General features: G+C 36.7%; 1 protein-coding gene across 1 annotated transcript in view; it reads right to left on the minus strand.

Annotated features, from left to right (window-relative positions):
- The window catches only part of LOC140157501 (uncharacterized), a 29,967-nt gene that overhangs the window by 16,593 nt on the left and 1,050 nt on the right, over window positions 1-12,324 (minus strand). The window contains exons 2-4 of the mRNA XM_072180710.1: window positions 6,321-6,422; window positions 5,396-5,542; window positions 4,881-5,047 (exon numbers count right to left, since the gene is read on the minus strand). Coding sequence (XP_072036811.1) covers window positions 4,881-5,047; window positions 5,396-5,542; window positions 6,321-6,422 — 416 coding nt within the window. The remainder of the gene's footprint in view (window positions 1-4,880; window positions 5,048-5,395; window positions 5,543-6,320; window positions 6,423-12,324) is intronic.

Genomic DNA, 12,324 nt, shown 5'->3' on the forward strand with positions numbered 1-12,324 from the left:
GAATAAGTGCAGAGTAGGTTAGATATGAATATTAAATGTTAGACCAAAGTAGCTCAAAGCACATGTACTATACACCTGATCCGTGAACTTGTCTTTTTTAAAGACAAATTCTTGTTTAAAGGTAGTTCTTGTTTCTGTTGAAAAGACAATATTGATGTCTAAGATCTTAATTATATCATTCATAGCATTTAAATTCAGGATATAATATTATCTATAAGACTTATATAAGATCTATTCCCTGATCCAGCATGTCTGCAAAATGTATATCATTAGAATTAACACCTGGTAACGACAGTTGACTAGTATTATAAAACTTGAACATATTTCATATCTGCCTAAATTCTTCTGGTAGAATAAACAACCTTATCTCTGTTTCTGATAGCCAATTTATCTTGAAGGTCATCACAAAAAATAATGCATACGTAGTGGTGATGATTTCTTGTTGGTAAGAAGAAACCCCAGCATTATTTCAAAAGAAAATATCACATTTTCATCAAAATGTACCAACTTTTAATGTGTTTGGTATCAATCTGGACTGAAATTGAATCATTCGCCAGATTCCGTTGATTACAGCAAAATTCATCCACAAATAAAATCATATTATTGGGTCACCATATTGTAAGTTTGGCAACTGTAGTTTGACAATAACCACTATATGGATTTTATGGTAATTAACAAACAAAGGCCATCGGTTTAACCCCAATACATTTGTACATTCATTGAATGACTTTGAAACTTTGGGTACAAAAACTCATACTCTGCAACTTAGGTCAAATTTTGCACTATGATTGTTAAATTGAGGTTATTGGACTATGCCATTGAGATTAGGCTATTGTGGTCCATGGTGTTGGTCACCGTCTATCGGGTTCTAAGAGGCGGTAAACTGGTTTTTAAACCAGTTTAAAAGCCTTACAAAGGTACAAAGGTCACGGATTATTTGGTGTTTTTACAAATCCATTAATTTTGTGTTTTAAACAAAGAATATACGCACACCATTTTATCCTGTGCATAACAGAAAACAATAATAAAATAAAATCCAAGCATATTGTGGTTTTATTTCTGAGCAAGGGCATAATTTTAGCAAAACAATTGCTGAGTAAATCTAGTAAGAGTGAAATTAGAAGCTACTCACAAACTCATGCCTATATTGTGGGACGCCTCCGTAGAGGGCACCCCAAAAGGTTACATGTAGATTTTTGAAAATAATCTGAGTTAATGTAAACAAATATAAATTATGTCTTTTCCAGGCCTAGGAATTTGTGGCAGTGCAGGCAAATCCATTTGGATTCTCACTATGTTGATGCATGGAAATAGTAGACTACTATTTCCATGGTTGATGACAGGAGATACGGCGTGCAGAAATGCTTTCACCAAAATCGTGTTCTTCTCTAATAATGAACATCTTCCTATATTTGTTACCACCAAGAGTCTAGAAGCTCTAAAACTGTGTTTAACTTTTGTTGTGCAATATTTTGATGGTGGGCCACTCTTGACACCTTGTTGTTAAAACTTTACAATTACAAGAAGGATGAACACATTGTATCTGGAAAAAATGATACTGTTATGTTATGCCATCACAAAATGCGGTTCATTTTCTACATGTAACCTTTTATGGGACACCTTGTACTCAGTTATTTACCATTCCTCGAATAGTCACCCCAAATGCCCCTACCAATTTTTCAACCAAGATGTTTCAAAAATGCTGATATTTCCATGCTATCAAATGTAGTAAGCTTACCAAGGTGCACACATGGTTGCTAATGGCGTCGGTAATTGGCAGAAATTCTGGCCGTAAACCCAGAAGTGAACCGGAAGTCATTTTCCTAAGTTCATAGTCTGTCATTTCAGTGTGAGTTTTAAGCTTACCTAATGATTTTAAAAGGAATTATTGTTCTAAAAATGACCTCTAATAAATGCCTCCCTCCTTTTGGAAAATAAAACCCTCCCAAGGTCGACTATTTGAAGAAAAAACGGTAGTTGTTTACTTAAGGGGGTACTACACCCCTGCCCAATTTTGTGCCTATTTTTGCATTTTTCTCAAAATTTATAGCGCATTGGGGACAAGGAAGATATGTATATTATAGGGGCAATGACTACAACTACTGCAATGGAAATTTTATTTCAGCACAGACAACAGTTGTGGAGTTACAGTCAAAAATGAGGGAAAACCAATATTTGATCAATAAATCAATAACTACTTGCTTTGAGTTGCTGAATTTTCAGTACAGTAGTTGTAGTCCTTGCCCCTATAATATACATATCTTACTTGTCCCCAATGTGCTATAATTTTTGAGAAAAATGCAAAATAGGCTCAAAATTGGCCAGGGGTGTAGTATCCCCTTAATCATAATTAAATTGTGTACTTATTGTGTTTTATTTGACAAACGTCCAGTATACATGTGCTATCGTGTTTGTCTTCATGTTGTGTCTATGTCCACATGAAGCAAGTAGTTAAAATCAGAGTTAAATTGGATGCCCCCCAGGGGCAACTCTTCAAGGAAATATGGAAATTCTTTGCTTAATCATAATTAAATTGTGAACTTATTGTGTTTTATTTGGCAAACACCCAGTATACATGTGACTGGACATATGCTATCTTGTTTATCTTCATGTTGCGTCTATATATGTCCACATGAAGTTGTTTACTTAATCAGAGTTAATTGGAGATAATGTGTTTTATTTCACAACTCAAGTATACTTCTTTGTCTTAATCACTCTATTTGTTTTCAATTGTCCAAAGCCAAAAAAACAGAAAAACAAGTTAGTTTCTAGTAGAGTGTGCATTGCTTTCTGGCTGCCATTTTTTACAAGCTGCTTTTTTGGGGTAATATTTGTGTTCAAAAATTATTAAAACAAGGGGAAAATGGAAAGAAAAGAAAAGAAAGGTAAAAATAATTTACAATAAGCACTAACGAGGAACGACTCTGTTACAATTTGTAACTTAAACATTTGATTTTCTCTGTTTACTTTCTTAATAAATTACCAATGGTGTTGTTTGCGTGTTTTTTCAAGCCGGCCTTTGAGGCCGCCGGCTGTATTGTATTTGACTGATTTCTGCTTCTTCTGTCAATCTAGCTACTTCTCCCACAAGTAACATCGCACAGTGACGCCATTTGCATCTGTGCATTGTTGTTACGCTGTGCCTTTGGTGTATTCACAGATCTGGGGTCAAAGGTCATTGTAAAGGGGTAATTACTTCTGGTTTACGGCCAAAAACATGCTTTTTGACACTCAAAATGCTTCTTCTACACATAACATAGCACACTGACGGCACTTGCACACATACATTGACATTAGACAGTGCCTATGGGGTGTTCACAGATCTTTGAATGAATGAATTGCCAAAAGACAGTATTGCACATTGCACATTTTAGACCTACTTTTTTTTTTGCCTAATTAAAGTGTTGAATTGTATGTCCTCATGTTTTTATATCACACTTTAAACACCCACTCTCAGAGTGATTAATTAGCTATACATTGGTAAAACCATGCCCACAAATCATAATAGATAATTTTGTTTAATATTTTCATTGTACAGTCTTCACTTTGATTGGTATATTCAGGCTTATGATGCAAGTAAGGCCTAAAAAAAAAATTTGAACTTGAAAATGGGAGTTGCATTTTTTTTTCTTCTAAATAATTTGCATTTTCATATTTTGTAAAATTTTTGCAAAATATTTTTGCCTCTTTGTATTGCTGATATATTTAAAAACCGATCCTGACAAACCCGAGAAATCATTGTTTACCATTGCACTTTGTGGTGAACTTGAGTTTTTAATATGTAATGCGGCAAAATATTTTAATAAAATCCAACTGACTGACCCTGACTTTTGAGCTTTAAGGGCAATACAACGTTTCTTAGGCCCATTGAACAACAAGAAAAAAATGTTATCCCGAAATATTACTATCCAAAATTGTGTTGGATGCTGACCAACCATAAGTGACCAGCTCCAACAAAACCTGGAACAAGTCGCCAGCCATGTTTTTGAGTTATAGGCCTTTAACGATGACATTCCCATAAAAAAATGAAATTTTGGGAATTCTTAGTTTCATGGTATTTGACCTTTGGACCAAGTGGACTTTCAAATCCTTGAAAGTACTTATTAAAATGAGGGTTATTTAATCAATAATTGACAGTTGAACTATAAATCCTTATTCAATCCAGTGTAAAGCAGAAAACGAATTAGCCCGTTACTAAGAACAGCAATTGACCAAAAATATCAAGGTATTTAACAAAATTATCCATATCTTGAAAAGTATTGATGCTATGAAAATAATTTTGGTATCATTTTAAAGCTTATTGTCCCATGCTTACATTTTATTCAAATCATGAAATGTAACAAATTATGCGACTTGTTCCTGGTTTCGTCAGAACAGGTCACATTTTTTATTTTTGATCCCGTCAAGCCAACCCATATTTCCCACAGATTCACCTGTCTGCCATAGTATACAAATATACCATGTTCCCAAGGTACTGACTATGAGCTTATCACCCAAGCCTGCTGGAGGAGAGGTGATAGGCTCATAGCCAGTACCGAATCAATGACATAAACATGAGAAATCATCATGTAACAGTTGACACACAAGAAGCATGGTTGTTTTATTTAACAAGCCATAATGAGACGAATAAAAAGTCAAATGGTATGTCCCCGGTAAGATGATAAGAATTTGAAAGTGAATATTTCTGTGCATGTGGTTACATGAGTTGGGCAGGGATGTGTATGTCATCTTTGTTTCAAATTCACACACAATGCTACCTGAGTGAGAACAAACATAATTAAATACATTTCATTCGGGGGCAAAAACAAAAAATGTCCTATACCTTAATGGTTATGGAACAAATTTGATGTGTGTGTAATATGCTGCAGTATTATACTTACAGAGGTGAGTTTCCTTCACAATCAGGGCTGTTTATCTGGCAGTTATACTGTAATAATAATTTGACAAGATTGAAATTTCCTTTGGATGCTGCTCTGTGTAGAGGTGTAGCTTTTGTGTGGTCCGATGCATTGGGATCTGCTCCATTCTCTAATAACACTACTGCTACCTAAATCAATTACAATCACACAAAACTTTGAATGTTAGCAAATGTGGAAAACTGCCTCATCGTCTTATTCTATTGATTTTAATTAGGCAATTCTAGTTTAAATCCATACACCCCCTATGGAAGACATGACCTTAATATTCCACGCAAGGAGGTGTAGATTTCAAATGGAGTCACCTGTTCAGGTAACAGTAACCCCATTTGAAATCTACACTCCCTGTGTGGGAGATTAAGGTCATGTCTTCCATAGGGGTTGTAAGGATATCAACTGGAATAGAACAATGTGATCTTTTCTCACAAATTCAAGAAATGACCGTTATCTTTTCTTACATTAAATACTGCAGTACGTACCTCTACTCTGTTCCTAGATGCGGCATAGTGAAGGGGTGATTGACCTGTCTGATTGACAGCATTCACTTGAGCACCTTTGGCTATCAGTGCTGATGCTATCCCATCATGCCCCACTGAGGAGGCAATATGGAGTGGACTCCAATTGGACTGTAGAAACAAAAGAACACAAAATAGACAACATCAACAAAATGTTACAAACTTATCATTCTTCATTTTACATTAGTACAACAAACAAACAAACAAACAAATGTGTTTTGTAACAGGCAATTCAGATGGATAAAACCAGGATTTGATATTGAAATAGGCAGGAATGTCTTATAATATAAGTAGGTCCAACAAAAAGTTGGTAAGCTAAATCAAAGTTTGAACCAGTAATTTCACAGACTGGCACAATGTGATGGCTCATGCATATCAAATCAGGTAAAAAATTGTCCTTCTGTGTCATGAGTGAGGTAGAACACAATTCATGCATCCACTAGCATTATGAAGTCACCATACTAGTGTCTGCAAAAGGAATTAGCATGATTCTTCCAAATTCAGATGCTGCGATCTTGTAATTCAACTCATTACATACCTGGTTGTGATTAACACAGAGTATACTGTATACCAATGAAGCCAATGAATGGCTCATACAGGGTGTATCAAAATAAAGTAAACATACAGTTTGAAAAATACCACTGATTAAAAAGTATGAGGTATTTGGTCAATATGCTCTAGTTGTAGCTTAATCAACATCTTGTTCTCCCACAACTGTAAAATCAATGGCGTGTGAACAGGACTCAGTGGCTATTTTTGTGACTTGTGAGCCAAGTTAAAATACAGAACTTTGCGCAAAGTCAATTACATTCAAAACAACATGAAAATCACATGTTTCATATCAAACTGTTTACTTTATTTTGATGCCATCATGCAATGTTCAACTTACATCATCATAGATGTTGACTGGGACATTACCATCTTCAAGGAGGTACTGGACGACTTCAAACCGTTTGCCTGCAGCAGCCCAATGTAATGGCATACGATGACTCTGAAAAATAACCACAATGTGGGATTAAAGAGAAGATATTTTACCTTACCAGAATCCTTTGCAACATGATACATCACTTCATTTCATCCAATGGCACTTCCATGGCTAGACATGGATAGATAGTCAAGAAATAAACATAATTTGCCAGATATGGATGGGATATGTTCATTGAGGTACATTTCTTGTCTAGCAGATCAGTATAGAAAATTGAAATGGGAGAAAAGCATTATGGGAAGTGTAAGATATCTCTCTGGTGGAATTTACTGACAGAAAGAAAACAAAACATGTCTTAAAATTCTACTAAACAGCAAAATCTCTTATGATGTTGAACAATATATTGCCTTGTACAGGCTACAATTTGGCATCATTGGCATCAAGATTTCGAATGGAAACAGTTCAGAACCAGAACACGATCATGTCAATTAATGAATATTTTGTTCTGGGATTGATTATTCGGACTAGTGGCCTTTGTAGGTATGAAAGGTGAATTCAAATTTGCCATCAAACTGCATCATTTTATATATCAATATATCAAATTAAAGCCCTTGAGTAAAGAAAGCCAAAACTGAAACCCGTTTTGTCATAGCACTTTCCATAGCAAAGTTACATCTTGTCAAAGATTGACTTTCATCAAAAAGATTCAGCTAACAAAACAGCATTTCGGTGGTGTTTCTAGATCTTAAAACAGTGATAGTCTCATGATGATAGCAGCTTTTCTATGTGGAACTGCTATCAAAATCCCTTTAAAATTCCATGTGCGATTGTCTCATCACAAAAAAAAATCATATATTTGGGTCAAGTCGAGTGAAGTATAGACAACATATTTATGTAGGTTTCCTTGACCAATCTTTTCTTTTAAATTTCTATGTAAATATGTATTGTGTTTGGGCCCCGGTCTAGACCAATTTGGCTGACTACTATATGGGACATGCATGGAATTTGCGTACCGGTAACTCACCATTACAATTCAATGTCCAAATCAATCAACTTACAATAACAATTACATTTTTGAACCGGGCGGAATTAAGCTTAACATGCATACGTCCAAAGAGGGATTTCTGTGCAGAGTACAAGAGATAGAAGTGGCACTGCGCTGTTAACTTTAAAGCCATATTATAACATTTGCTGAGGAGAAAAAAATTTTAAATTCTGGTTTTTACACAAAGATACTCTGCACAAATCAAGACTTTAGGTGCTGTAGTTTTGTCAAAATCCAAGATTTTGAATAAAACGATGGAACCGGCGTTTTATTATTACGATGGAAATATTAGTCGAACACTACATGCACAGTTATACGTCGAACTGAATACAAGCACAACGTGTGGACCAATATATTTTTGTAAACATTTTAGGCCTATAACCTGTATAAACAGTTACAACTATAGTTTCTACCCTATGACCTATAAAAGTTACCTGTTATCAAAGTGTCCGCAAAAAACTGGTCATTGCAAGTATCTTTGATGCTGAAAACTAAGGATATTCACGCAGGGACAGGCCAAAAACCTTACCTCGATCGTAAAATCCAGCCGATGCATGTCATAAATAATTCATTATTCCATTGTGTAAATGTCACTGATTGTGTCCATGTATTGTTATTGCACCTGCGATCTCGCGCGAGAGCAGTTGTCAAGCTGAATTTATACTTGATCGCTGGATCACCATGTGAATTCGCCTCTCGAAAACCTCTACGAGGTTGTTAAGCATCGAGCACGCTGACTGGCTTAGCAATTATCAAAGTAGTTTTGTAAACCAATCAGGTTAGACGTACTTTACTGGCGAGTCACATGGGGTCACATTAATTAATACCGTAAAAGGCCGTCGCGTTCATTGATTGGCTTACGATTGCAAAGAATGGCTTTTGCAACCAATCGCATATCTGGGTTATATGGCCCGGCGGAAATTTTGCACATGTCCATGATGACGTCATGCCCCATTGCCACAAGGCTGGCTTTTCTGCGAAAGCGAGCGAGTGGTATAAAGTCAGTTTCACACCTGTGATTTAATGAAGCACATCATAAAATCTCTGAGCACATCCACAGCGCATTTGACAGATAAAAATGAAATTGGCAATTCTGAGCAACGGGATTCCATGAAATGGACGATTATGTAAGTTATTCTACAGGATCGGTAATAATTAACAGCTGGTCTGCTTTATTTGAAGTGCATATTGAAGTTTGTAAGTTTTTGACTTCGTATGTTATGTGCAATTGATATTATAGGAAGCTTAAATTGGCAGGCTGTCATGCAATTTATCTGTCTCTTCCAACATATATGGATGTTCAGGGCAAGTCATACTGAAGTATGACTTGCCCACACAGGGTAAATGCACAGTTTTGTACACGTACACGGCGTGCAGGATACACATACACACACACCCCGAGGATCGTACCGTATTACAACTGCGGGAGTAACAATATACTAACATGCATGGGTGCTAGTACTAGTAGTAAATTCCAATTTTCTATGCTTTATCTCACTTGTTGATTGTTCGGCTCAAAATTAAAAGGGGCCATATCTGACAATATACGTCTAGCCCTTTTCTATTCACAGATTATCCATTGTATTCCTTTTGTTTGACTTTGAGGTTCGTTGCCTCGACCATTTCCTAGAGTAATGGAGGTAGCTAGCTGCCCAGAGACCGTCATCAACACAATAGCTCAAGATAACGGTCTCGGGCAGCGAGCTAAACAAAAGGAATACCATGGACATTCTAGAAACACTATGGAAAGGATCACAACATACATGTAGAATCCGGGTTGGTTACTAGTCTCAGATAGAATTTTGGAAAAAAATGCATTTACAGCTCGATTTAAATGCAAATGTTATATGGCAAGAGAAAATTATAGAGGGCTCCTGCAGTCCGTATAACAGTAATTCATATAACACCACTGGTGCTCAGTTAGATTTATGCAAATTAAATTTTAATTAGCATAACGAAGTAAATATTCATAAATAAAAGTAACCCGTTTCGTTGCATGTAAACTCAGTACATGTATATAAACTTGCCATTGGTTTTTAGAAGGAATCTGCCTTTATCCTTGCCCAACCCAAAAACGTTCAACGGTCCATGCAAATTAGCTGCTAGGCAAGAACCCCCGGGATACTACCCGACCAGGGGAGCTTCGTAAACTAACCTGCGGTACTCATTACAAGTCAAGAGGCTGGGGGTGCAAAGCCTTACTGTGACCTACCCATAATGGGGAGCACCATTGGACACAACGTTACCAGGTCTTACAAATATCTGCTTATACTCACAGTTTTCTAAGATATAAATTTCATGGCGTTGAAACAGATGGTAGTCAAAACGTTGAAAACTCTATATAATTTGCATTATTCATTAATCATTTGAATAACAATTGTCACGGGGTGAATAAACTCCAGCGGATTAAAGCAAGTGAATAACCTACCAAACCACTTCAAATACAATTGTCAATTGAGATCAATTCTGTATTGATTTGATAAAATCACTTGCATTTGTCATTAAATAGACTCGCACGCAGAACACATGGGAAGAATATTACACTATCCTCGAGGTGTTTTTATTTTGGGAAAAAAGTTTTTTCCATTTGTTTTTTTTTGGAAAATGAATACACTTTTACAACAAATTCGTTTATTTTTGCTTTCTTTATATGTAAGATAAACGGTTCAATACAGACGATCACCATAGATAATCGGTGTCTTGTTGAGGTATGGTTCGCATGTTAGTCGCTCGGAAGGCTCGACCCTTCGACTAACATGCTCGGGGTCAAGCCTTCGAGCGACTAACATGCGAACCATACCTCAACAAGTAGGTATCACAGGGAAACCTCGGTTAACACATTTGTTAGTCAGTCAAAATGGCCTAAACCGGCAATACAAATTTACATTGAAATTAAAAAGAAGCTTTTAAGAAGGAAACCTTCATAAATATGTTGTCTATACTTCACTTGACCCAAATATATGATTTTTTTTGGTGATGAGAGACTACGCACATGGAATTTCAGAGAGATTTTGATAGCAGTTCCATTAAAAAAGGTGCTATCGTCATGAGACTAAGATCTAGAAACACCCCGTAATGCTGTTTTGGGGAATTTTGCTAGGAGAATCTTTTTGATGAAAGTCAATCTTTGACAAGATGTAACTTTGCTACGGAAAGTGCTATGACAAAAAGGTTTTCAGTGTTGGCTTTCTGTACTCAAGGGCTTTAATTTGATATATAAAATGATGCAGTTTGATGGCAAATTTGAATTCACCTGGCATACCTACAACAAGACACCGATTATCTATGGTATTAAATGGTCTGTTTCTCACCCTTTATCCAGACTGCGTTACTGGCCTGTATCTCGTTTCGGGGAAAGAACGTCTGTAGCACATACCTGTTTTTAATGACTTTGCAACAATGTTTCTATTGTCAGCAGTAACACCTTGCATTCATACTTTTGAGTTTGTATGGAGCACATTCGTACACATTATAAATAAGTGAAATCAGAATATCCTGAAAGGAATTTAGGTAACGAATTCAACGACACTGACCTCGCAGCAGCTAATGTTTTCATGTAAACATGGCGTCATTAGACATTTTTAGCCTACGTTTCGTATCCTACTATCGGATCGTTGAAACAACAAAACCTCAATCCCCGGCCTCATTCACGAATTCACTCACCTTCCTACACCACCAGTTGTAATAAAACTCAAAACATCCCGTGTTATTCCTCAAAACTACATGTACCTTCATTAATAAAAAAATTAAAATCCTAGTAGAAATCTGTTATCCAAAATTGTTTGATATAAAACGTCAACAAAAGTAATTTTTCTGAAGAGTAGATACCACGTGTTAAATAGCGGCTGCTTGTCGCATCCCCTGCTTTATACATGTACCCAGGTCACGGCCTGTCTACGTGACGAACAGTCAGGGTCAGTGGACAGCGCAACCTGTCCGCCGTAATATATGCACCTAATATGGGCATAATGGCTCCGCCCAATATACGGGCTGTCAATCATCCTTATTCACAATGGCCTTTGTCGAACAGACTTTTACGCAGATAAGAGCTCACGCTGTCCTCACTTTAGCGATTAGGATCGACGATCGTCAGGCCGACACAATCTGGTTGTGTAGGAGACTATCATCGTGATGCCCACGTTGGCATGGTTGGAACCATTGGATTCACGCAAGAAATATTCATTGCCAGGACTGAAGCGGTGTGGCTATTTTCTATGTTTGTACCGGGCAAGTACGGACATTTTCAACACGGAGCTAGCGGAAATTACAGCAAATTCGTCCAAAGGTAAGCAAAGGGTTGGGGATCGCATTTTTAACTTTGACTAAACTGTTTCGGAGTTATGGCTTGCTAAAAGTAGACCATTTCGGGGGCTGTATTTGTTGTGCATGGTACATTGTGAACAATGAGTGAAAACCGACCACATTCGCCGAAGAATGATTGCCATGCTCTAGTATACCGCCGTTCCGGAGAACGGCGGTATACATGTATACCTACCCTTTATGATTTTATCTACGGTACTGGTCGCATGTCACAAATAGGTCACCCAAAAATGGAGCAGCCGTAACATGAAAACACTTTCTTCACACTTCAAGTTAGGTTTATTCTAAATGTATAATACCTATTGTAGAAAGTTTGGTGTCATTTTGTAGATAATTATGTTCTTTTTCAAATACAAAAAAACCCCAAGTCAATTGGACAAGTACTTTGAGATTTATACCTCAATATGTAAGATGTGTCAATGGAGCAGCCGGTTCGGGAGAGCAGGTTCGGGAGAAACCCATAGGGTTATACACAAAATTGTGAAAATATAGCAAACTTCAAACCTTTGTATCTTGAAAAGTACAACTAGCATGGACCTCAAATTGCACATTTATCATCCTGGATTGTAGATCTACCTCATAGTGCATCAACTATAACAAAAG

The sequence above is a fragment of the Amphiura filiformis genome, chromosome 1 (assembly GCF_039555335.1).
Source record: "Amphiura filiformis chromosome 1, Afil_fr2py, whole genome shotgun sequence".
NCBI lineage: Eukaryota > Metazoa > Echinodermata > Ophiuroidea > Amphilepidida > Amphiuridae > Amphiura > Amphiura filiformis.